General features: G+C 43.4%; 2 protein-coding genes across 4 annotated transcripts in view; both read left to right on the top strand.

The window, feature by feature from the left end:
* The window catches only part of LOC126236215 (cuticle protein 21), a 198577-nt gene that overhangs the window by 70085 nt on the left and 100641 nt on the right, over nt 1-27851 (top strand). Inside the window, exons 1-2 of one of the 3 annotated variants that reach the window (XM_049945337.1) lie at nt 21732-21758; nt 23579-24249. The exons of 1 other annotated variant lie outside the window; for it this stretch is intronic. In XM_049945337.1, coding sequence (XP_049801294.1) covers nt 21747-21758; nt 23579-24184 — 618 coding nt within the window. In that variant the 5' untranslated portion in view covers nt 21732-21746 and the 3' untranslated portion in view covers nt 24185-24249. Of the gene's footprint in view, nt 1-21731; nt 21759-23578; nt 24250-27851 lie in introns of those variants that run through there. One more of the 3 variants, XM_049945345.1, reaches the window with a different exon arrangement.
* LOC126236216 (cuticle protein 21-like) lies at nt 4983-7980 on the top strand. Its single transcript, XM_049945347.1, has 2 exons — nt 4983-5023; nt 7292-7980. Exons 1-2 carry the CDS (start codon nt 5012-5014, stop codon nt 7733-7735), a joined length of 456 nt encoding a protein of 151 aa, XP_049801304.1. The 5' UTR covers nt 4983-5011; the 3' UTR covers nt 7736-7980.

Genomic DNA, 27851 nt, shown 5'->3' on the forward strand with positions numbered 1-27851 from the left:
TAGATATACAAGTTGCATAGGTTAAATGCCATCTTTAGTAACTTTAATAAAACTCTTATTAAAACTTGTATTACAGTTGCTAAGGGCGGTAATTACCCTATACAACTTGAATATCTGAAACTGCGGAAAAAAGAGACCAAAAACAAAGGCAGCAGGTATAGTATGTTATCATTGAAGAAACGGCAAAGCGGTTTGAGTTTTCTCTGCCGCATTTAAAAAACTTAGCCTTGACCGCTTTCTGCTTTTATTAATGTGCAAAATATTAAACTTAGTGATTGTTGGTTAATGTTCGAATTTTCAAAAATGGTTCAAATGACTCTAAGCACTATGGGACTTAACATCTCAGGTCATCAGGCCCCTAGACTTAGAACTACTTAAACCGAACTAACCTAAGGACGCACCTAAGGACACACATCCACGCCAGAGGCAGGATTCGAACCTGCGACCGCAGCAGCAGCGTGATTCCGGACTGCAGCGCCTAGAACCGCTCGGCCACAGCTGCCGGCTAGAATTTTCAATTGTAGGTGCCGAAACCATTTAATGTAACAAAGTACGGGACGAATTTGGAGAACTAATTCAGTATGTTTCAGTTTTCCAAGTGAACGGAGAAACATAGAAGTAATACACTTCACGAAGAGGGCACATACTTTCTTGGAAAGCGGAAACAGAAAACATAGTCACGAGCTGTAGGTGTGGTAAGCGTCTTTGTTGTCAGAATTTCTCTGAAATTTTTCCTCTGAAATTCAAACTTCCGGTTAAAATTTCGAGTACCTATTCAGCGCCATTTGAAAGTATTAGTGAATGAAAGTAATGTCTTAATACCTAAAATCAGTTTCCGTACGAAGAAGCAACGAAGGTAACGTTTTCTTTTTGCAGAAAAATGACCTTCATTATAATATTTCATTGCACACTTTAAAAATGCATGTATACAAGCGGAAAATGGAAAGCAAAAGCCCTGATGAAATATTTGTACACGTATGATGTTTTATTCATGTATTTACATGTTGCTATTCACCGTCAGTGATTATAACTTCAGAATCTAGCATCTGTGGACAGATTTTTCGGACAGAATTTTCGTTGCATTATTCTCCTACAGACCTGCAATCGTGCATTGAGAGCACCATACCTTCGAAAATAGAGAAATTAGTAAGAACCATATGTGTTACATAGGACAGTGAGATAGTGTTACACTTTGCATCAACCTGCGCTTAGAACCGCTCGGCCACAACGGCCGGCTGCCCTTTCAATGTGTCATGCGCGAGGGACGGGATGTCGGGATTAGCTGTCTTCTATGCCAAGTTCATATTGTTCATGGAGTTGTGTTGGTTCAAAAATGGCTCTGAGCACTATGGGACTTAACATCTGTGGTCATCAGTCTCCTAGAACTTAGAACTACTTAAACCTAACCAACCTAAGGACATCACACACATCCATGCCCGAGGCAGGATTCGAACCTGCGACCGTAGCAGTCGCGCGGTTCCGGACTGAGCGCCTAGAGCCGCTAGACCACCGCGGTCGGCAGTTTTGTTGGTGTTGCCTACTGCGCGTGTCTTGTTAACTTCAAAGGAATTGCTGAAATATTTGACTCGCTATTTTAAATTTAATAGTGGTCATTAGCATTCAGTTTATCACCTTTCGTATGTCATTGTGCTTTGTTTATATTTGAATACCTGAGTTCGTTATTCATTGTTTTAATATAATGAATATGAGAAATTACAGCCATGCATTTTGATATCAGTTATAAGATTGAAGATCTGTGGTCGTACAGCCAAATGTAATAAATGTGTTTCGATATCTAACTCACGCGTTCAGCCACCGTGAATTCACTCTTGCGATGATGTGTAAAGTTCAGTTTTGATTTCTCTTAGTAAATGATGAAGTTAAATTTGTTGAGTCCACTCCCACACTTCCTGCCATTTAAGTCGTCAACGGACATTTAGGGGTCGATATGATAGGCACAAATAGATGCCAGAGTCATCGCTGAACACTACAGAATGTCACGCAATGTTCCACTTGACTCTGGCTCTACGACATGCAACTTGTATTTTCTGTGGCATAGCAACCCAGCTTCCAGTAATTTGTTGCCGACGGTTCTTGGTGATTGACTGTAGCAATGCCAATATTTCAGCTATTGTCGTCCGTCTATTCGGCAGACCCATTCAAACAATTATATGATCTCCTTACGATACAAACCTGCTGGAAGGACGTGGGCTTACTTTTCTTACCATACTGTTTTTCGAAGTCCATCTCGTCACCTTCATTTTACAGTCATAACACAACAACCAATAGCCCGTGCGATCTGTCTGTTTGTTTGATGCTCCCACCTAACGTCAATAATTCGACCATTCTCAAAGTTTCGTGCATGTCCTTTGGGCATACTGTTGTGACCTCCACCTAAAAGTGCCTGTCACATCAGACACACCAAATAGCCATCATGTACTCACACTGTTCTTCATCCGGAGGAATAACTTCATTATCTACTGAGAATATGTAAGTATAAGGGTCAGGTTTTCACAAAAAGGCACGGAAATAACGGATTATCAATACTGCACCTTTTGGTGACAGTGTTTCTGGTGAATTATTTTCCGTTTGCGTAAGTGTAATAAGCATGGATTGTTAGACAACTAACTGCTCTCACCTTCTAAATTCCAACCATTTACCCACCTTCACCTACATAAACGCTCTGCAATAGAGACATAAGTGCCTGACAGAGGGTTCATCGGGTCACCGTCGGACTATTTCTCAACCGTTCCATTCCCGAGCAGCGCACGGGAAAACGAACACTTCAACCTCTATGTGCGAGCTCTGATTTTTCTTATTTTATTACTATGATCATTTCTCGCTAAGCAAATGGACGTCAATAAAATATTTTCGCACTCGTAGGAGAAAGGTTGTGATCGAAATTTCATGAAAAGATCTCACCGCAACGAAAAACGCCTTTGTTTGAATCATTGGCGCCCCAACCCGTCTGTCATATCCTTGATACTCTCTCCACTATTTCGCGGTAATAGAAAACGACCTGCCCTGCTTTGAACTTTTTCGATATCCTCCGTCAGTCTCATTTGGTAAACAATTAATATCGTGCAGCAATACTCCGGAGGAGGAAGGACAAGCGTATTGTAAGCTGTCTCTTTAGTAGTTGAAATTTTCTGTCTGATTTAATGAAGGCTTACGCCAGCCGTAATTTGCAAATATTTCTGCATCAGGCATGAGAGGTGGTATCCGTTCACTGAAAACTTTGCTCTCGTGATCCTTCATATTATTTTTGAGTAATAAATTACCGCAATCAACTTTCCCATGAAATTTAAAACTAAATTTGTAACTATTAAGAAGACAGTTCCATTATTACATTCACAATATTCACGTCTCACTTTGTGTAGCTGGTACCGAGGTCGTAGGGTTTCCATATGTTTTCTGCTATTATAAATTACTCACCTTTACTGCACTGGGACGAAGATGGATGAGCGTTCTGTACTACTAGTGGATAAGATTCTTGACTCTGCGTAAAATGTAATCTGTAGTGCGGTTGTTTGTCTGTTAGTTGGGGCAGCGCTAGGGCATTCTTATGAGAAGAATAGTAGTGAACAGCTGAGTTTTAGGGAAGGAGGTCTGGTTTTGTGAATCTGGGAGAAGTTATCTGGAATACTTTATTAGGGAAACGATGACTGTTTTACAAAGCTATTTTATTCGTTGTACTGATGGAGAAGATTTTTTGGAGGAATATTTCAAGGCAATCCATGCACGTGCAACAGTGAAATGCTTGTTTATCAGAACTATCAGTTGAAGGAAATCTTTGTCCCCTAGATAACTACTAATATTATGATTTGTGTTAATTTTATCTTTTAATTTTCGTTGTGTCACACATTAGGCAGTTGGTTGACATGTTTAAGTTTTTGAATGAGACAATTTCTTAACTGCTAGTCTTATTATGTTGTATAGTCTTTCTTGACAATAATCAGAGTTTAATTTTTTCAAGAACGCTTTTTAAAATAAAACCCTCCTGCATCATTCTTAGTGAAGTGTAAAATGTTTTCCGGTATGCGATATCTGCTCATTTCAATTTGCTTTCGAGAACATCAGTACACCAGACACAAAACAGTGTGCTGAGTATGCGGTACGTTACTTTTATTTCAGGGCAGTCCTCATTTTGCATTCTTGCGAAGAATAAACAGTTCAAAGTCGTCCCCCCCCCTCCCCCCCGCCCCTTAGCTGAGTGGTCAACGCAACAGAATGTCAGTCCTAAGGGCCAGTGTTCGATTCCCGGATGGATCGAAGATTTTCTCTGCTCAGGGACTGGGTGTTGTGTTGTCCTAATCATCATCATTTCTTCCCCATTGACGCTCAAGTCGCCGAAGTGGCGAAAGACTTGCACCCGGCGAACGGTCTACCCGATGGGAGGCCCTAGTCACATGACATTTTTAGTACATAGTCAGAATTTTCAGATGTTGTGCTATGTAAGCAGATTAATTTACAGTGAACCGGGAAGATACCATTAAACCGTTATTTTCTACCATATTGAGCAGTATTTTATTTTGCGAATATTTCAAGGCAGACATTGCACTTCATGTTACGTAACTATTATAACGTACTCCAGCACTGAGTTATAGTTAAATGGTTTTAATTCAGTGACCAGCTAGTTTCTTTTGGGATTTAATTAGATTTATTTTCATTATTTCAAATTCAGCATTTCACTAAGATTAAAGTTTTGTTTCATGATACTATTCACATGTGCAACACAGCACTTGAATGCGATATCTAAAGCACACGTTACACGAGGAGAAATTTTTTTAAACAAGAATATTCAGTATTTCACATACAGATAAATTACACAGAAAGCTTACAGGGTTTACTGGCGGGGGTTTTGCTGTGTGACAAAGCCGGACATGCGCGCCACGCGACGTCACGCATTGCGAAAACATGGCTGTCCACCACGCCCGGGCGCGGCTATATAACCGCTGGCTGGCCGGCACATCGCCAGTTCTCCGCTCCACACGGCTACAAGCTCATCGATATGGCCTGCAAGGTGGGTGCCGGCGGCTGCCAGCGAGTGGCCGTCTCACGCGACACTTCGACTCACTCCAGTGGTGCCGAGCTTTCGTCACGTGCTTCGAATTAATAGTGACCGGCGCGCCGAGCCACTTGGCGAAGTAAATTGTCATTTAGCTCAGTGATGTGAAAGTATATCGAAAAGCACCACTACTATGTTTGGTCCACAATCCGAAATACTGTCCACTTATTGACATCAATTTCTGTACAATGCGAATTACTATAAAGTGGGTGAGGATACTTTGTATTTTATGATATATTATGGTTTTTTGCCGTTCCATCCGCGGATTGAAAAGTGAAAAAAATGAATGCCTACAAGTCACTGTGCAAATCGTTATTAGTCTATCTTATCTTCACAGTATCTACGAGACAAATACGGAGGGGCTATGGTATATTTGTTTATTGGTTTACGAAAGCCTATTATTGGTATTAGGTTTTTTGAACTATGAAGCTTCTTTTTCGAATGTCTGCCAGTGTAGATGTTTCATAATTTCCGTTACTTGCCTTTTGTTGGCACGCCTTTTGACGAGTTAGCCCTCAAGACGTAACATTCAACTCAGTTTCAGAGATTCAGTGCCGCCAGTACCGTTTCATAGATTCCTTAAATGACAACACTGACTGCGAGACGCAAGGATCCGGGTTTGAGTTCAGATCAGCCGCGTAGATTCAATGAAGCAAAAATCCTTAAAATTGATTACACTTCCTAAAACTAATTTGTAGCAGGAATATTCATATTTTACGTCCCGTCGAAGACGAGATCATTAGAGCACAAACCTTAATTGATGAAACTATCAATGGCCGGCGGGTTATTTGAAGCCTTCTCCTTAAAGTGAGTTTAATCTCTTACCATAACTCCACCCGAGAAAACTTGCAACCATTCATGCTGGAATGCTGCTGAAATTGAGTTCTGAGTACCAGTAACAGATATCGTCATTCACACGTAGCTGCGTGTTATCGATAACCATAAGACGTAAGTGAAAGTGATAATCAAGGAACTTGACCTAATTTACTCTTCTTTATCTGTAGCTAAAATTGTGACACGCATAACAAAAGAAATAGGCACGAATATATAGGAGGAATCGCCTTACTACTAACTACGAAATTATGCTTTTGATCAACTGAGTGAGAGCACAAATGTGGGAGTCAAATGAGAATACATTTATCGAATGGATTTGAATCATAACCGGTGCTTGAGACTACGAAATCAGTAGCCCTGATAATTATATATCTCGGAGCAGACATTTGCCTTCATCCAGTGATTATTGAAGAACCATTATTGAATGGATGCCGTTGGAAACCCAGTCTTGACTCACGAATCCCTAGCCGGATATCACGATCAGACTTTATAATTTTTGTCTACTGACTTTTTAAGCATTATAATCATGGCATCAATATCGCAATCAAGTGATCACTCATATTTGTTTATTAGTTCCAATTTCTGAAATTCTCAAAAAATGGCTCTGAGCACCATGGGACTTAACTTCTGAGGTCATCAGTTCCCTAGAACTTAGAACTACTTAAACCTAACCAACCTAAGGACATCACACACACCCATGCCCGAGGCAGGATTCGAACCTGCGACCGTAGCGGTCCCGCGGTTCCAGACTGTAGCGCCTAGAACTGCTCGGCCACCCCGGCCGGCCTGAAATTCTCACATTGTATTTTTTATCAACATAGGTTTCACATTCCATAGGACACACTCAATAATCCAGAAAACTGTAAACCTTGATTACCACATAAAGAAGTAGCAATGCTGTCCCAGGACTACAGGGGGCTGTTCACGACCGAACTATGTCCAGAAACGCGTGTGAATTCTTGAAGGACCAAACTGCTGAGGTCATAAGTCCCTAGACTTACACACTATATAAACTAACTTATGCTAAGAACAACACACACCCCCATGCTCAAGGGAGTACTCGAACCTCCTGCGGGAGGAGCTGCACAGTCAGTGACATGGCGCCTGAAACGGCGGGGCCACTCCGCGCGTGACCGAACTATGTAAAAACTATTGTTACCGTAACATAATCTCCTCTAATGGACAAACATTCATAAGTGTTGCAGTCATTAAAACACTGGATGTGTAAACGGGAAGAAGCAGGATTTTAAGCATCATGCAGTCATCATGGTTTCCTTTGGTTACCCTAATCCTTCTCTCCTGTCCATGTCCAAGACTTCCCATCTGTAATTACTGAGTTCTGTGCTTCGACTACATCAGTAACAGGGCTAACTTCTTTTATTGTTGCAGCTGATCGTCCTCGCTGCCTTCGTGGCTGTGGCCCGCGCCGGCTATCTGGGAGCCCCAGCAGTGGTCGCCCCCGCCGTCAGGGCTGCCCCCGTGGCCTACGCTGCCCCCGCCGCCGTGGCCGCTGCCGAATACGACCCGCACCCCCAGTACAACTTCGCTTACAGCGTGCAGGACGCTCTGACTGGTGACTCCAAGGCACAGCAGGAAGTCCGCGACGGAGACGTCGTCCAGGGCAGCTACAGCCTGGTGGAGCCCGACGGATCCATCCGCACCGTCGACTACACGGCTGACCCCGTGAACGGATTCAACGCCGTCGTGCACCGGGAAGCTGTCGCCCACGCCGCCCCCGTCGTCGCCAAGGTGGCAGCTCCCGTCGCCTACGCCGCTCCTGCGGTTGCTAAGGTCGCTGCTCCCCTTGCCTATGGAAAGGCCATCCTTGGTTAAACACCACATAAACACTTCCTCTGGACATAATCCTACTGAGTGGCTCTATTTTTGAGTATATTCTTTGCCAATTTTCAACTCGAAGCAGTTTCTCTCCTATACACAGTATTCGTACCATTGTGAATCTAATGACGAAAACTTTTCCCAAGTAATTTCTTTTCCACTGTAAACCTCTGTATTTATTGCGTGTGAATGTTCTTGTACTGTATATTATGTAAGTGGAATAAAATTTACCATATTATTTATATTCTTCGATGTCACTGATCTCTCTTCAGGAACCTCGCAAATCAGTAATGCTTCCTTCAACTTCTAAATATACACATTTACTCTGTAAGATCATTATTATTGTGTCATACACCAGGATTGCTTCTCATTCCCTTCACAGATGAAGCATAGATGAAATGATTGCTTTCTTTCCTCCATGCGTACTGTTTTTGTTGTTGTGGTCTTCAGTCCAGAGACTGGTTTGATGCATCTCTCCATGCGTACGTACAATCAGTGTAAAATTATCTCAAAAGTCAATAACGAGCGATGCATTAAATGTTGCAGAATATTTGCAACTTCCATCACGGAAATCAATTCGTAATTTTACGACGTGCTTTTGCGAATTATTCGACGCACTTTCAGCTGTTTCATTAACCTCTTCCACGAACAAATCAACTCCGAGATCGTTCGCATTACTGTTTTAAGTTTCCGGCCCAGTATGGGTTCCACGATGCAGTGAAATGGTTCTCTATGGACTGCACATTGTTTACAAACCGCAGTTTCATTGTACCCTGTATTCTATACCTAGCACCTTCCTGTGTGATCGTTTAACTTCATATTCTCGCACATTGCTAGTCACAGATATTTATATGACATTCCTGGCACCTATTTGTATAATCACAGTGTCATAAGTATATAACTGTACATTTTATGTTCAAAAATATCATCTGAAAACAGAACTGTCATACGATAAAATTTTATGTGGACTGTTGTTGATACCTAGGAGTTACTCAAAAACGGTTTCTTTGGCTGAAGGTACATCGCTACACTACGTAAACTGGTGACTAGTTTCGCCATTATGCATTGCATAGCGGAGCAGATTGAGGGAAATAATTGAAATGTAAGATTATGGGCGTACTCTCTAGGACGTAGCACATCGGTGTTTGAACATTCCTAATACCGGTGTAGTGTACGACGTAATGCAGCTTTTCTTCACCGATTTTTTCCAAATCTTCAGATTGAACAAAGTGGACATATTATATCTTGGTCGTCCCGTTCGCCAGATGTGACCGCCTTAGGTTTTTCCTCTGAGGAAAGCTGGAAGATGCTGTTAATAATGATATACCGACTGCATCACGATGGTGTGAAACGACTTATTCCTGCTGCCTGCACTGAAATTTCTGGTGAAATGCTAGAACGCGTGCATCAGTCATTGTATGACTGACTGGAAACTTGTGTTAAGAGCTGGTGGTCGGCATTCTGGAAATCCCCCTTGTTGTCAGTTCTCTTACTTCTTCAGCATAAAAAACTGAGTATTTACTTTTCTGTTTTACGTTAATTCTGATACAGGAGTTGACTGCAGTACGTAGTTACTAATTTCAAACAGTGACTACTCGTAGACTACATGTTCTTGAGTCCTGAAAATAAATGACAGTATCATCCTAATTTAGTCTCGTTTCATTTTGTTAGTGTCAACTGGCATATTTCCTTTTTTTAAACGTGACTATTTAAAATAAACTCTGATTCTATCGATTATTAAAAACTGGGTGAGAACTCAAACTGTAGGCCCTTTGTAACACTTCATACCTATGATAACAGTACATTCGTAATACCTTTCATTTCAGAAATGTTTTGAACACAAACTGTAGGTGAATCACCTTGTATACTGCAACCTTTCTCCTATAACTAACAATTAATTAAGAGACCTACTACGGTTATTTCAAAGAGGACAGAGCAAACCCACGTATAACTAATGCATCTATGACAGTATTAGGATATGTTTTGATCGTAGGAACTACATCCTATGTGTTTACGATGCTTACGGAGATATTCGTTTCCGTTCAGTTCAAAATGGTTCAAATGGCTCTGAGCACTGTGGGACTTAACATCTATGGTCATCAGTCCCCTAGAACTTAGAACTACTTAAACCTAACTAACCTAAGGACAGCACACAACACCCAGCCATCACGAGGCAGAGAAAATCCCTGACCCCGCCAGGAATCGAACCCGGGAACCCGGGCGTGGGAAGCGAGAACGCTACCGCACGACCACGAGATGCGGGCGTTTCCGTTCAGTCACACAGACGGCGCTTGAGCAGTATATGAAACACTTTGTATTTCTAGGAAGTACGGTATTTAAGTAGCCCTCAATATCATGATACTTCCTGTGGTGACTAAAATACTACAGACTAGAGATATTTATGGTGCAGTTTCACATCAAAACAAAAATAAATATAATGTAAAACCCAAAACAATTCCATATTACGAACGATACAGTAGTCTATGAAAGAAAGCTGTGACTATATGGGGCCCACAAGTATTTTCAGTGGAGTAACATTCGCATAGCCTTATTAGATTGTTTTCCACATTTCTTTCAAGTTACGTTACAGGTTAAAGCCTACCATAATTCACTGACAAATAGTTTCAGTACATAAAAAAACGTGATGCGTTTCACAGATGTAAATCATTATATATGATGTTGCAGGAAGTAGACTATACGATCAAAATTATCCGGACACCTATTAGTGGACATTAATATGGTGTATACTGTCTAGTGGCCTCTCTCTTTACAACATCTCAAGCGTTGCCTAATCTTCGGGTTCCTGAACTACACTTGACTATTTAACTCGTACGAAAGCCCACTGTCTTGGAAAACAAATTCGTCTCATTGTGCCATAAATTTACAGTATTATTCTACTCCTGCATCCTCTTGATTATCAGTTTACTGTTCACCACTAATAGGCTAAATTCTGAGTCTATCTCAATATGTGGATATCCTTTGTAGTACACTAACTGACTTCTACGGCTTTGTCTAGCCATGACGCTGTTCAGGTGTCTCCCGTATAATCCAGGTATGCATTCATCTATCGCGATTCCGAAAGACGGTGTTCGCTGCAAACAGATGAAACTTATCGCAGAACGACAGATTCCTCCCTCTGCGTTCTGTTCTTTCATCCATTCTACATTCTGTCTTAATTCTTCCTTCCCTTCTCTGCGCCAAATCTTCATTATGGCTGATTCATTTGATCCAGTACCTTATTTCCTCAAATGTTTTCTATATTTTCGTATCAGCTTGTGATGTGGGCATGTCAAACCGATAATGACGACTGTTATTGACATCGATCGAATCTTCAGAGGAATAATTCGGTTACTCATTGCTGCCTCTTCAACCTGTCTCCCTGTTCGTAGGTATGCCACTGTTACAGAAGTCACTATTTCTGTTGTTATTAATGTCCTATAAGCAGACTATTTCGTTCCTATTTCACTTCACTAAACGCACAAAATATCTGTTTGAAAGTTCTCTATTTGCGCTTCAGCGTTCAATTTTCTAGTGTTCGACACTCAGATACTTACTCATCCCTCCTTTAAGAAACGCTTTCTAGGCAGCCTTAGGAATTTTTGTGCAGTATGTAGATCCCACTGCCTTGTTTGCATTGCTTTCTGTACAGTCACTTACCACCTCCCAGGAGAGTCTCCTATCCCATTTAACTGAACTGCTAATATTTTTTGCAGTCTCTTTTAACATAGCGCGGAAGAGCACGATTCTTAATACCGAAAATTTTCAGAATATATCCAATAGGAAGTATAAAATTCCGGATTTTGAAATTGAAGGCGATAACCTCCAACTATTGAAACTGAAGGGGCTGAGGCCCTATAAAAGTTCAGAAACTTCTGCTAAACTTCCATTCGCAGTTAGTAATCTCTCTCTCTCTCTCTCTCTCTCTCTCTGTCTATCTATCTATCTATCTATCATCTATCTACCTATCTATCTATTTACCTACCTATCACTATTTTTACAATATCTCAGTTCATAAATCTGAATTAAGCGAAACAAAAAACATGCCTGTTATTGAATTCTGACTTACGTTATCACGTAACATGTAGTAACACGGTGAACTGATTTCTGTGCTAGACTGAGGTCTTTTTCCTTGCAGTGTACCGATACAGGTGTGCTGTAATTATTGTGGATATTACCTAAGGGGTGAGACGTCAATGTTTAAGGTTGAGGACAAGCCAGCTGTAGTTACTGATGCCTGACATTGTGTGGGTCACCACTGATTTGCACCTATGTGACGTGAAGACAGTGAGATTTCTGTGTGTTCTCAGATGGATATTTCGTCCAGGTAGACTTGTCTCCTACTCTAGAAAGTTGATAGGAGGTTCTGACAGATTTTCAATACGTGTTCCAAGCAAAAATTTGACATCTTTAAGAAAATTAAGTGCGTAGAGCACCCTGGAGTCATAATTCTAGTGATATACTCACGTTCTTGCGAGCTGTTCCCCATCTAAGCACTGGGTAGAGAAATACCGTCCTAATTTCTCTAACGTATGCCAGAATAAATAGTCGAACAGGGAAGAAGACGGTATAGGAGGATCTCATCCGTAAAACAACGAGCTCTCAAAACTCAATTTCGGATACAGTGAAGGTCTTTAAACCTTTATCCACACGATACGGGTTTTATGGGCGCGTCAGATGCTGTCTGCAAAAGCTGATAATGATGTTTTCCGTACGCTAGATAAATTTCAGGAGTTATAATTTTTATAAAGGCTTTATTGCTCCAACGTAAATTTCACGCGATTTCTTACGTCACTACGTTTATGACTCAATTTTGAGAAGCGTTGAACAAAATCAGATTTTTTTACGTATTGTCGTATAGCACTAGAGTTTCGTAAAGAGGAGTCATTTTGTATCACAATCATTATGAAAAATTCGCAAGTACTTGAGTATGAACACTTAACTTAAAAGCACTGTACATAAAATATCAAAATCTAGTAAATTGGTTTTGGTTTTAAAACCATAAATTACATGCCACGAGGCTCAGATGAACGTACTAAAACATTCTGAATTTGGACTGACACTAATATGTGCCTCGACTCATTAGTAAACGAATGTGATGTAAAGGGTTAACGTCGTGCGCTGACGTAGGTCCGGAGTGTGTTGCATCAGCTGCCTAAAGAAACTAGCCGCTTACGCAAGCTCGCCTACTGCTGGAACGCAATATGCTTTAAAAAAAATCAATGTTTGCTTTTCTCCGTCATTTTATTACAAATAAGTGGCGGCATATAGGTGATAACACCCTGTGGGTTATACCTGCATAACTACGCCTTCGCAAAGTGTTCAGTTTTAGCCATTATTGTAGTTTTAGAGATCCATTCACAGTGGACGGTTTAAATAGGATACAAAATGGTACGCCAGATTAAGAAACCAAGTTTTAAACTGGTAAACTTTTCCAGGACATGTGTGAACACTGACCATAATTTATTAGTTATGAGATGCAGATTAAAGCTAGAGAAATTCCAGAAAGTTAGGATGTTAATGAGATGGACCTAAATATTGTAACTAGAAACAGCTAGAGATTGTTGCGAGTTTCAGAGGGAGCATTAGGAAGCGGTGAAAGGAGTCGACAGAAGATTAATGGGTAGCTTTAAGAAACGAAGTTGTGAAGGCAGCAGAGGAGCAACTACGTTAAACGACGAAGTCCAATTGGAAGTCTTAGATAATACCGAGTTATTGTACAAGGTGTAATAAAAAAGTAGCGTGATTTTTTTTAATTTCGCGGCTTTAATACAGCCGACTTCCAGTTTTTTCATCTTCTTTGTGCACGTGTTCCTGATATATGTTTTGCATTTTCAGCTGTTTTGAATATTTAGTTTATTGTTGACAGTCGGAAAGATTATGTGTGTTTTCGAGTGCTCGGCGAATTTTTATTTTGGAAATGATCGATCAACGAATTTGCATTAAATTTTGCTTGGAAAACGGAATAAACAGCAGCACCTAATTCTAAATGCTGACTGTGGCTTTTGGCGAATCTTCTATGAACAAGACAAGAGTTTACGAGTGGTATAAACGTTTCAAAGTGGGTCGAGAAGGCGTTGAAGACGATGGGCACCCTGGACGTCCTAGCACATCAATTGCTCACGACGATGTGGAAGAAGTAAATAAAACGGTTTGTAAAATCGCCAAATCACCATCAGAGAGGTCGCTGATGATGTCGACATATTCTTTGGATCATGCCAATCTTTTTTTTATGTTATGAGTATGAAACGTGTAGCAGCGAAGTTTGTTTCGAAATTCTTGAATTTCGACAAAAATGACGTCACGTAGACATTGCTCAGGGATTGAGGAATGAAGTCGACAACGATCCGGAACTTCTACAGAAGGTCATAATAGGTGCCGAAACATGGATATACGGGTATGACGTCGAAACCAAGACCCAATCGTCCCAATGGAAACTGCCTGAAAAGCCAACACCGACATAAATTCGACAAGTTCGGTCACATGTGAAGGTACTTTTCACTGTTTTCTTCGATTACAGTGGGTTAGTGCATCATGAGTTCCTGTCTTATGGTCGTACGTTCAATAAAGAATACTATTTGTAAATAACGGGATGTTTGCGTGAAGAAATCTGCAGAAAACGACCAGAACTGTGACAAAACCACTTATGGAATTTTCATCACGTCAATGCTCCTGCTCACATCTCAACGCTTGTTCGAGATTGTTTGGCAAAAAACAAAACCGTTGTTGCTTCACCAACCGTATTAGCCGGACTCTGCTTCCTGTGACTTCTTTCTATTCCCGAGACTGAACAGAACCTTGAAAGGACGTCATTTCGTCACCATTGATGAGATATAAACAGAATCGATAAAGGAGCTGAGCACCAGAACGAAAACTAAGTTCCAGAAGTTCTTCCAAGATTGGAAAAGGTGCTGGCACAAGTGTATTATATCTAAGGGGGATTACGTTGAAGGCAACAAAGTTGATGTCGATGAATAAATAAAAGATTCTTTAAGAAAATAAATTCCCGTTACTTTTTGATCACACCTTCATTTGACTTCTGAAAGGAGGAAATATAAAAATGCGGCAAAGGAAGTGAGCAAGGGGTGGTTCAAAAAGAGCGTCGGTTTTGATACATCAAAGTAAGAAGTTTATTAAAAAAACACACAAACAGGCCTATGGCCTCCTCTACTGCGCTGGCATGCAAAAACTCCGTTCATGAAATTCACTATGACTGCAGACAAGTTCCCACATTCATTTCGCTAACAACTCGTCGGATTCCCTCCTTCAGGTCATAGAAGTTACGGGATCTATTGGCATACACCATTGATTTAACATGACCCCGAATAAAAAAGTCACAAAGAGTTAAGTCACGTGACCTTGGTGGCCATTAATGATCAGCATTGGGCGAAATGAGGCTATCTGGGAACCGCTCGTGAAGCAAATGAATTGTTTCGAGCAAAGTACGGCAGGTATGCTGAAGCCACATCTCTTCAATGGCCATTCCATCCAAATGAAGCCATAGAAACTCCTTTATCTTCGTACTGTATCGGTCTCCATTGACTGTGCAGCTTGTCCAGCCTCATCACGCGAGGATTTTCTGACCCCAGACACGCCAGTTCTACTTACAAAACCGTTGAAATGTCCTTCACAATTGAAGTTGTTTTCGTGTGCGAAGCTGTCGCTCTCCTGTCGTCCTTTCATAACCCAGTCAACAAACTGTGGTCTCTTCTAGTGATCCGTCAATTGAGCTCCAGCGTCAACTGAATCTTATATGAGTGGTAATGGAGATCACAGTGGAGAAATCTCTGTTCTGGAGAACAACTTAAGCCTAGTAGTTGATAACGGTGACGAATTGATTTAATTGAGCTAACAGCCACACTATCACAAATCATCGCAATTTTCTGCTCATTTCGGCCAGAAAGACGACGCCAAAGATTTTTAAGTTTTCTGTTGGACGCGTCTCAAAGAACTCACGAAACAGAAGTCTGTGAACTGTTGATTCATTCGGTGTCTCATTACGCCCTCGAATCCCGCGAAGTCGCATGACTGTTGCTGCATAACTTTATTCGTTCTGATTAAACGGTTACACGATTAACACACGTTGTGCACCGAATGCGAGAAACTCAAACTGAGTCAACAATCGGAACGTTCCTGGAAACAGAAACGACTCAAAAGAACGTCACCAACCGACAAACAAAAATTTATCAGCCGTTTCAAAACCAGCGTTCTTTTTGAACCAACCTTGGAGTTGATAAAAAATCCAAAATGGCAAAGCAGGGGTAGCTAGAAGAAAATCTGCAAAGGTCTATAACTAGACATGATTATGGAAAAAATAGGTGCTGCTTATAGAGAAATCAAAGAAACTTTTGCCAAAAAAGAGAAGAAGTTGTATTAACATCAAGAGCTCTAACCGCAGGCCAGTGCCAAACTGAGAATGCTGAAGAACTGAAGAAATGTATATGGTTCAAATGGCTCTGAGCACTATGGGACTTAACACCTGAGGTCATCAGTCCCCTAGAACTTAGAACTACTTAAACCTAACTAACCTAAGGACATCACACACATCCATGCCCGAGGCAGGATTCGAACCTGCGACCGTGGCAGTCACGCGGTTCTGAACTGAAGCGCCTAGAAGAAATGTATAAAAAGGCTATATAAAGCAAGAAACCTCAGAACAGTATCATAGGAAGCGAAGGGGAAGTAAATGAAGATGAGATTGGTGATGCGATATTACGAGAAGAATTTGACAGAGAGCTAAAAGATCCATGTCAAATCAAAGTAACCGGTGGAAAATTACTAAGATTCTTTGGAGAAAGTACTATGACAATACAGTTCCATCAAGTATGCAAATGAAATGCCCTAAGACTTTAAGAAAAATATAATGGTTCCAATATCAGAGAAGTGTTTAATAAGGTGCAGGTGCAGAGTACTAACGCGAATTAGCTGAAGAAGAATGGAACGCCTGGGCAGCTTGGGTTCAGGATAAATATAGGAACATGTTGAGGCAATACAGACCTTACGATTCATCTTAGCAGACAGCTTGATGTAAGACAGACGCTATTTAGCAATTTTACATATTGAAAAAAATTGACGATGTTCAACTGCAAGACACTACCTAGGAAAGGGAAGGTTATTTATGACTTCTACAGAAACCAGACAACATTATAAGAATCTAAGGACATCAAAGCGAAGCATTTGTCGAGGAAGCGTATGGGGTTGTATCAGTTCATCACTTTGTACGCAGTGCAAGCACTAAAGGAAACCAGGGAGAAATTTGGAAAAGAAAGTAAAATTTTACAGATAACAAATACAAAATGGATGTGGGCTGGTTCTGTCAGAGACGGAAAACAACATGACAGATAGCTTAATTAAACTGCTAATCAAGAAGTTGTTAAAAGATTTATACAAATAGGTAATGGAGTATAGTCAAGTATTGTTGGGAGAAATGAAGTGGAAAATGAGACATCGGAAATAGTAGAAAAGTTCTTTTATTCGCACAGCAAACGATGGTGCAGGAGATTCAAATACATACTGACGATGGCAAAAATATCAAAAACTCTCTCTTAAAAAGAGAAATGTGTTAACATAGAATATGAACATACACTCCTGGAAATTGAAATAAGAACACCGTGAATTCATTGTCCCAGGAAGGGGAAACTTTATTGACACATTCCTGGGGTCAGATACATCACATGATCACACTGACAGAACCACAGGCACATAGACACAGGCAACAGAGCATGCACAATGTCGGCACTAGTACAGTGTATATCCACCTTTCGCAGCAATGCAGGCTGCTATTCTCCCATGGAGACGATCGTAGAGATGCTGGATGTAGTCCTGTGGAACGGCTTGCCATGCCATTTCCACCTGGCGCCTCAGTTGGCCCAGCGTTCGTGCTGGACGTGCAGACCGCGTGAGACGACGCTTCATCCAGTCCCAAACATGCTCAATGGGGGACAGATCCGGAGATCTTGCTGGCCAGGGTAGTTGACTTACACCTTCTAGAGCACGTTGGGTGGCACGGGATACATGCGGACGTGCATTGTCCTGTTGGAACAGCAAGTTCCCTTGCCGGTCTAGGAATGGTAGAACGATGGGTTCGATGACGGTTTGGATGTACCGTGCACTATTCAGTGTCCCCTCGACGATCACCAGTGGTGTACGGCCAGTGTAGGAGATCGCTCCCCACACCATGATGCCGGGTGTTGGCCCAGTGTGCCTCGGTCGTATGCAGTCCTGATTGTGGCGCTCACCTGCACGGCGCCAAACACGCATACGACCATCATTGGCACCAAGGCAGAAGCGACTCTCATCGCTGAAGACGACACGTCTCCATTCGTCCCTCCATTCACGCCTCTCGCGACACCACTGGAGGCGGGCTGCACGATGTTGGGGCGTGAGCGGAAGACGGCCTAACGGTGTGCGGGACCGTAGCCCAGCTTCATGGAGACGGTTGCGAATGGTCCTCGCCGATACCCCAGGAGCAACAGTGTCCCTAATTTGCTGGGAAGTGGCGGTGCGGTCCCCTACGGCACTGCGTAGGATCCTACGGTCTTGGCGTGCATCCGTGCGTCGCTGCGGTCCGGTCCCAGGTCGACGGGCACGTGCACCTTCCGCCGACCACTGGCGACAACATCGATGTACTGTGGAGACCTCACGCCCCACGTGTTGAGCAATTCGGCGGTACGTCCACCCGGCCTCCCGCATGCCCACTATACGCCCTCGCTCAAAGTCCGTCAACTGCACATACGGTTCACGTCCACGCTGTCGCGGCATGCTACCAGTGTTAAAGACTGCGATGGAGCTCCGTATGCCACGGCAAACTGGCTGACACTGACGGCGGCGGTGCACAAATGCTGCGCAGCTAGCGCCATTCGACGGCCAACACCGCGGTTCCTGGTGTGTCCGCTGTGCCGTGCGTGTGATCATTGCTTGTACAGCCCTCTCGCAGTGTCTGGAGCAAGTATGGTGGGTCTGACACACCGGTGTCAATGTGTTCTTTTTTCCATTTCCAGGAGTGTATTTTTCTGAATGTGCGAGAGCTATCCGAAAATGAAACTCCATTAGGCTACAAATAAAACAGTGGAGTGGTTAAATCAAACGTATTACAAAACTTATTAAAACTGCAACTACAGAATGACCATTCAGATTTAAGCATTTGGCACCTCTCTTAATAAGTAGACAAATTCCACCTGCGCAAAATTCTGCCGCCTGAGATCGTAGCCATACTTCCCCGGAATAAAAGTATTGAACGCAAAGCGACTTTTTGATTTTCATGAAGAAGTGGAAATCACTTGGCATCAAGTCTGCTCAGTAATGTTCCTTTTGAAGTGACGTGACAGTTCGTGTTTACCGCGTAGAGAGTGGCTGAACTGTCTCGTTCAGAAACACGACGACGTTATTCAAGAGATTGTGTTTGTCTATTAGAAGTGTCATGGCAGGCTTCAGAATTGATTCACTTTCCACGCTCCGAAAAAAAAGACCCAGAATCCCAAAAGACGACAGTCAAAACCTCTCTGGCTGACAGAGCCTGATAAGCTTTTTTCGCTTTGTTGGACGAAGCGTCGTGTCACAGGTCGCGATTCCGTTCAGTATAGGCTTTCTCCCTCTGCGTCGTAGTGAAAGAGTCCAGAGAAGCGATCATTGATTGAGTTTTTATAGTTCTCAGAAAGAAGTTATGGTACCGTAATTCTTCGCTTACGATTCCATGCAAAACAGTTGTAGCAATCCGCAGAAAGTTGTGCGACATTTGAGAAATATCGAAACGCCAGTTTTCGCGAACTATTTCGCTCATTTTCCTGCAATTTTGTTCCTAACTACAAACAGACGACCACTACTATCACAATCATGAACATTCATCCCCAGATTCATAAGAAAGTGACACGCCTGACGAATAAAAATTTCATTGTTCACATTCAGTCCGTAAATAGCACAATATTCGTTATTAATGTCAACAGTTTTTACATATTTCCGCTAGAAACCATATTACAGTACGGATTTCATATTTGGCAGAAGTTCACGTATTTTAGAGCAACTGCTGTAAGCGAACGAAAAGCAGTGCGACTTTGTCGCCACGATAGCTCTGACACCCACTGACGTACTACGTGGAGGTGTTCAAGTCCTGTGTGGTCCTTTTTCATGATGGGTCATGATCGTACCGCTGTGAAATTGCAGGTGTGTTGGCAGACATTTCTCTTTTATTGCACAGTATGTTTGTTGCGTTACTATTATATAAGGTGACGTTTGTAGCAGGTCGCCTTCATGGTGTGCTAATTAAATAGCTGTCAGTGTGTAATATGAAGAGTAATAAGAACAACAATTAATGACAATAACGTTACACGAAGCTAATTCCAATTAGAACTTATAAGATTGCAATATCGAGTGCTGAGCGGAAAAAAGCTAAACGTAACAGAAAACAGAAACTAAGCAATCTGTGCAATTGCGTTCTACTTAGACTTAAGCAGTGTCGGCTGCACATGGAGTGACAGCGACTAATGAAATGCGCGTGTTTTGCAACGGATGTGAACACGCATGTACATTCCGCGATAGAAAAGTTATGAGAATATATGGATTCATTCGAATCTGCGTCGAAAGCTACATTTATGGGTGACAAGAGTGGAAGTGAGACCCAGTGTGTCTAGCTTCGGATTTGATAAAGACTTTGTACGAGTGACAGCAAAATGGTGAGTCTAATTTTATAATATTATTCGATGAGTACTAACCAATACAAACATAATGAGAATAGAGTTACTAGAGACTCGACGTCAAAACGCCTAAATCTTCATCATCGCATCGAATGTAGCAATAAAGAAATAAAGCTCGCTAGTGTGGCAATAAACGAGTATTTGTCGTGTAAAAGAATGAGGAGAGCACAAATATTGCAGTTGAATAAATCATGTAGAACAAGCAAAAGAAAAAAAAAATCCACTGAAGGAAATAGTAAATCATCAAAAATGGAGACTGCGAACATTATAAAGGAGGCTTGTGCGTCCTACATTTAATGTACTGTAATTTCAGTAACATTACAAAACTGCAATTACGTGAATTTTAGAATATTAACATTGAGAATCGTTAGGAGAGTCATAACTGTATATATAACAACAGTACATGTAAAATTTAATTTACCTTACACGTACATCGTCTATCTCCCAGGGCTGTGAAGATAACTCTTGTTTTAATATGTTTTGCTGCAGTGAGAATTCTGAACACCTAAAACTGTCAAGATACAAAAGAAGAATTCTGAACACCTAAAACTGTCAAGACACAAAAGAATTAAACATATTAACTGTCGTTGGGCACTGATTCAAGTCATTGGGGGAAGCTGAAAATGCGTGGCAGACCAGGAATCGAACCCAGATCTCCTGGTTACTAGGCAGATGCGCTAACCACTACGCCACCAGGACACAGTGGTCATTGCAACTGCACATACTACCAGTCAGAACCTAAATTTTCAACTTATCCACACACTACTGATGTTGCGTGACATCACATGTAGATTAAACTGTAATTTACAAAATGCTGAAAATATCACCAAAAAACAAATCTCCCGTACTGTTCATCCCTGTCAGTTAGCTTATCCTTTAAAAAATTGTCGTTGCCACGAAATTGATGACAGAGGAACATCTAACCTAATTTCGAAAAGATGACGAAAAAAATCCTTTTGGGACAAATACCCCAGAGATCTTCAGCTACAGTTCAGAAAACAACATTAACGGTAAATCACGGCAACAGTAGGTCTAAAGTCATCGTGGGCACAGTAGCCTAACATATGTTAATTATCATGTAGTTATAAAACGTAACTGTCTGCTAAAGGTCTGAGTTATCAGACGACTTGCATTTCGTAGCGGACGGCTGTGTCTCAATTGGGGTAGGTGCGCCCAAGGCCTGCTGTGGCCGGTGGCCGCCATCCACATCGCGCGTTGCGAAAACGCGGGCAGCGCCCAGCCACGCCTGCAGCGGGTATATAACTGCCGGCCGGACAGTGCATCGCCAGTTCTCAGCTCCACACAGCAAGAAACTCATCGACATGGCCTGCAAGGTGGGTGCCAGCAGAAGACTGCTCAACTTTCGCCTACCGACTGTGTTTCAAGTGTCCATGACTCAGCGGTGTTACACTTTCGTTACGTGTTTCGAACTTGACATCGTCTTGTCACTTGTAATGACAACAGTGTTGACACAGACATGAACGTGAAGAATTCTGTATAAAATCGATAACGATTATTATGTAGGGTATAGTGCCTTGCGATGGCTACTCCGACTGTGCTTTACAGCTGCAAGTGGGGAACTACACAAATGTTCAATGTGTTTGAAATCTTACGCGACTTAACTGCTAAGGTCATCAGTCCTTAAGCTTACACACTACTTAACCTAAATTATCCGAAGGACAAACTCACACACCAATGCCCGAGGGAGGACTCGAACCTCCGCCGGGACCAGCCGCAGGGAACTACACGCAATGTGTGGAGGGTATATTGAACTTTCAAACTCTAGAAAGTTCTGACTAGAAAATTTCAAAGGTAGGAAGGAGAGTTAAATATCTCGACAGTGTTCATGTCGTTTGATATGCAACATTTTCTCAGAATAAATGTAAACTGAAGAAGGAATCGGCCCCCCATCTCGCTGAAGGAACTACCCCAAGTGATTTAGGGAAATTGTGGAAAATTTAATTGGGGCTGGATGGGCCAAGTCAAGTGAATACTTTCTCGAACAAAATCGCATGTTCATATGGACAAGCGCGAGTCTGTTCCCAAAATCTTGCTGCATTAAAGTCACCGGAGAAAAGTTTGCGCTCGAAAATAAATAATAATGAAACTTAACAACGTACTATTGGTCTGTTGCTGGACGGATATTTGAATTTGGATCTACGCCACTCTCCTCCACACGATATCTCCTTGGGAGCTAATCAAACATGTTTTGCGTCAGTCGGGAGAGCTACACCTAGGTGACTCACTTATTAAGAAGATACTCTGTGAAAAGGAAAGACACGGATTTCATTTTAAGCACGTTTCAGATCTTTAATCTTCAAGGATATTTCACTAAGAATTATGACCCAGTCAACACTGAAAAACCCATTCTTGAATGTCTGTCACGTCTCAATGAGAAAAATCGATTTTTACAACAGGGAAAATATGATTTTTTCAAGTTTACAGTGTTTTTCTTTTAATTATTGGAACTTATCTCCAACCCAAAGTAAAGTATATGGAAGACCATTACTCAGTCACACAACGATTGCAGAAGAAAGTAAAGTAACACTGACCGTACTAGACAAGCTGCTACGACACTGCACATTCTATATTCACCGTACAACAGAGTGTCCTTTTGTTCTGCATCATCGTTATAAAATTAACGTCGAAGAAGCGACAGTAGTATGTAACTAATTTTTAGTGGTTGGTTGGTTAATTGATTTGGGGCAGGGGATCAAACAGCGAGGTCATCGGTCCCATCTGGTTAGGGAAGGATGGGGAGGAAGTCGGCCGTGCCCTTTCGAAGGAACCATCCCGGCATTTGCCTGAAGAGATTTAGGGAAATCATGGAAAACTTAAATCAGGAAGTCCGGACGCGGATTTGAACAGTCGTCATCGTTTTTAGAGGTAATGTGGATTAGAAACATGTTAAACACCACTGCAATACTGTAATGATCACTGTCCTGATAGACTTCTAATGGCCAAGAACCTTTCAGATGACAGCTATAAAACGGTTCTTTAAACCGCCAATGGCCCCCACTTCTCCGTCCATAGCCAAATAACTACACTTTCTGACCTACCTTTCGAAGCTCTGTCGAAGAACGTGCAAAGAACCACTGTCTCACTAACAAAGAAAGGTAGACACTGTAACTGACAGGTTTCCTGTGTGTTTCAGCTGATCGTCCTCGCTGCCTTCGTGGCTGTGGCCCGTGCCGGCTACCTGGGTGCCCCTGCAGTCTACGCCCCCGGCGCCCCCATCGCCGCCCGCGCCTACGCCGCCCCCGTGGCGTACGCCGCCCCAGCCCTTCGTGCTGCTCCCGTGGCATACGCCGCCCCCGCCCTGCGTGCCGCCCCCTTGGCCGTCGCCCCCGCCGTGAGAGCCGCCCCCGTCGCAGTCGCCGCCCCTGCCGCCGTGGCCGCCGAGTACGACCCCAACCCCCAGTACAGCTACGCCTACAGCGTGCAGGACGCCCTCACCGGTGACTCCAAGAACCAGCAGGAGAGCCGCAGCGGTGACGTCGTCCAGGGCAGCTACAGCCTGGTCGAGCCCGACGGCTCCATCCGCACCGTCGACTACACCGCCGACCCCGTCAACGGCTTCAACGCCGTCGTGCACAGGGAGGCCGCTGCCCACCCCGCCCCCGTCGTCGCCAAGGTGGCCGCCCCCGTCGCCTACGCCGCCCCCGCCGTCGCTAAGATCGCCGCCCCTGTGGCTTACGCCGCCCCGGCCATTGCTAAGTACGCTGCCCCCCTTGCCTATGGCAAGGCTATCCTGGGCTAAGCTACATAAATAGTTGACCATGCTGTATTTATTATGTGTGAATGCGTTTTGTATAGTATGATGAACACAACGAATAAAATTCGTTACTAAAAAGAATGAATTGTTAGTAATTCTTTACCTAGGCATTCTCATTTTTCAGCAGTGTTCCCTACATATGTCAGGTATTCACTGTGAATTACTGACAAATGATATTATTGGACAATGAAAGGTACACCCTGCAAGCAAAGAGTAACACTAGTGGGATTACAATTTTCGTTAAATATTTTCCTTTGACATACTAAAGAGCCGTTCTAGTAAGTCGGTTGGAGCTACTGAAGTGGTCACTTAGTGGCTGTGTTCCGCACAGAATGGCCTCCGCGATGTAAAGCGTTCACCGGTGTACGCCGCAACTGGCAAAAGCGCTACACTATTTACATTATTTGATGGGTGGAGGTGGGGAGGGGGAGAGTGGTAGAGGCATGCGTTCACTGACTAGAATCAACAGTGCCGCAAGCAAGCGCCATGTTCTCCCAATGTTATGTCTTAAACTGAGGACGACGGTCCATCTTTCTCTTCAGCACCATGTGACAGTGAAGAAATGAGTGACGACGATGACATTGATGCTTGTGTGCTGTTTGATGAACGGGAAAAGAAGAAAAGTTGACGGAAGTGATTTTTGGAGAAACACCTCAGATGAAAAGATATGATGATGCAGAGTTCCAGACTCTGTTCCCAGACTGTAACGAAGGTGACAGTTTCTAAATTTTCTTTTGGCAGCCCGGTGTCTTCGAATGCCTCACGAGAAATTTAACCCTTTTCTTGAATTAACCAAGTAAAGCACGTCATTTAAAAAGCCTGTTGTACCAAAAGAGTTTCATCTACTTTAAGCCACACGAATGTATTGTAATATAATAATTAATTTCACTTCATAATGGAAGAACATACGAACTCACTTTAAACATAGAAGATTGATTGCAAAAAGGGTAAGGGGCAGCTTTCGGTACAGATGCTGCTTATTAGTCTGCAGGCCTGTTTCCTCCCTATGTCACCCCCACTGAAATGGATTCTGATGATTCTTTAGCGATCCTCATTTCTGTTGTAGTTACATGTCAGGTATCTTTCATTTGATTTCAGTTTGGTACCGCACTGTGAAAGTGTTTTAACCGTCTATGACATTCTGTGGGATAAATTTTTCTTTTTATCTCTCATATTCTTTTTATTTTCCAAATATTCTCGAAGCTCAACAGTTGCAAATTGTTTGTCATTACCTTCTTTTTTCATGTTACGGTTTCTGCAGTTCCCCAAGTACTGCAACTTTAAGGCGTGTCGGTATTACTAGACTAGTCGCCATTCAAAAGAGTATTACTTACTTCCTGTAATTCGAAATTTTATTATACAGACGTTGTGGTGCCTGTATTTTGAATGATATTCACATTTATTGTGCATATAACGAGACATAAATAGTAGTTGAAACTTCCTGGCAGATTAAAACTGTGTGCCCGACCGAGACTCGGTTCGCAGAAGAGCTTCTGTAAAGTTTGGAAGGTAGGAGACGAGATACTGGCAGAAGTAAAGCTGTGAGTACCGAGCGTGAGTCGTGCTTCGGTAGCTCAGATGGCCAGTCTGCGTTCGGCAGGGCAGCAGTGCGCACCGCGCTCGGCCGTCCACGCCGCTGCGCGCGCGGAGTGTTTTGTTTACTTCCTCGTCACAGCGCTTCTCAGTCGAACAAGCTGTAATGGTCAACTCTTACAGGAAGAACACTCTTAAGTTCACCTTCTCACACGAATACGCACGACCCAAAGCACTGGCCGTCGAACGCTTCCTACGCGAAGACGTGAAGATCCCGCGTGACGAACTCATCGGCATACACCTATCGATCATTAGCAGCGTCGTTTATGTTAAGATTACTTCCGACGCTGCCTGCAACGAGATCATTCAAAGGACGTGACATGGACTAAAATTTCGGCACTCCGACGGAAACGTCGGGCCTGTGGATGTCGACCATGCAGGACTTGGCCTTCGGACGATCCGTGTATTCGAACTGCCTTTCGAGGTGAATGAAGATGAAGTCATCGCGGCGCTAAGCACGTTCGGAAAAGTCCAGAGCCATGTAGCCGAGACTTGGGCACAGTTTACGACGTATCCGGTGCTTAATGGTGTGAGACAAGTCCGAATCGATCTCAAACGGCACGTTCCATCGTACATTTCTATCGGCGGCTGCCGTGCGGTGGTCATCTACGACGGACAACCTCGAACATGTTCCGGTTGTGGCAAAGAAGGCCACGTCCGTAATGAATGCCTGCAACGCCGCATCACACAACTAAGGCACGACGATACGAACACCGACAGAACCACGACCACCCTTCCAGTCACCTATGCGGCGACACTGCACGTCCAGCCTTCACAGGGCGCCGTTCATGAGCGTCTCTCTGGTCCGATACACCCGGAGGCGTCCCAACACCTTGACACCGGCGATGCCGCCCGTGAACATGTCCAACAGCCGGACACACCCACGCTAGAAGATCACAAGGATACCAATGAGAGTGTTCTGGCGAATGAAGACCGCATCATAGCACCCGCGGCTTTTGTACCGGAACGACGTGAATCTCTTCCTTCCTCCGACACCGAAACTCATTGCCGAAAGCAGAAGTCGCCCAAACGACGAAAAAAACGCCGCAAGACATCAGACTCGACCATTGAGCCCCCTCCGCAGGACGAAGAGATGCCACATCACTCCGACGGAGAACACGATAACACTTTCTCCTCTGCCACGGAGACGCGTCATCCACAAGACGGTGAACCGTCCAACAGCGATCGTGCGCAAGCCCCGCGCCCAGAAGACATGGAACATAGCACGCCTGTTGTCACCGACGCCATTGAGCCGACTCGGCCAGAGCTGCCACCTCTCGCCGATGTCAACCCTGTCGGACACTTTTCATGGGCGGATGACACGGATTTCCCACCTCCATCTGATGCGGAATTGAGATCTGTTTCTCCGTTAGACCAAAACTAAAATGGGGGAAGTTTCTACGGCGACTCCTGCGACTTCTATGGACTTCCAGCATCCACCACAACAATCTTCACCAGCTACGAACCTATCGGCACCACGGATCTCCCATCAGGCGTACCGAATAGCTACTATCAACACTAATAATATCGGCTCCCACGCTAAACTTCAACTGTTCCGTGACACGCTAAGAGCAGCGGACATCGACATCGCCCTATTACAAGAACTGAGGACAGCGACTTGGACTGGGTGTTATGGTTATGAGACGTACGCCGCCCCTGCAGCTATGGAACACACAGGCGCAGCCATCCTCCTCCGAGAAGGAATTGCAGTTTCCGATGTCGCATACCTCCCAACAGCGCGAGGGGTGGCCATAACAGTTGAAGGACTCAAAATCATCAATCTCTACGCCCCATCGGGTACTGACAAACGGAGGGATCGCTCCCAGTTCTACGCAGAAGATATCACGCCTTTATTCCTCGGTCGATACGATCATCTCATCGTAGGTGGAGATTTCAACTGTGTTCTCGAGCGCACAGACCAATACCCCCATTTCACCACATGTCCGGAACTTCGCTTCCTCGTCCGCCGCCTTCGTCTCCTCGATACTTGGCGAGTGGTACATGGCGACCGCCCGGGGTATACACACATCACGAGCCACTCCGCCAGCCGACTCGATAG

The sequence above is a fragment of the Schistocerca nitens genome, chromosome 2, assembly GCF_023898315.1.
Source record: "Schistocerca nitens isolate TAMUIC-IGC-003100 chromosome 2, iqSchNite1.1, whole genome shotgun sequence".
NCBI lineage: Eukaryota > Metazoa > Arthropoda > Insecta > Orthoptera > Acrididae > Schistocerca > Schistocerca nitens.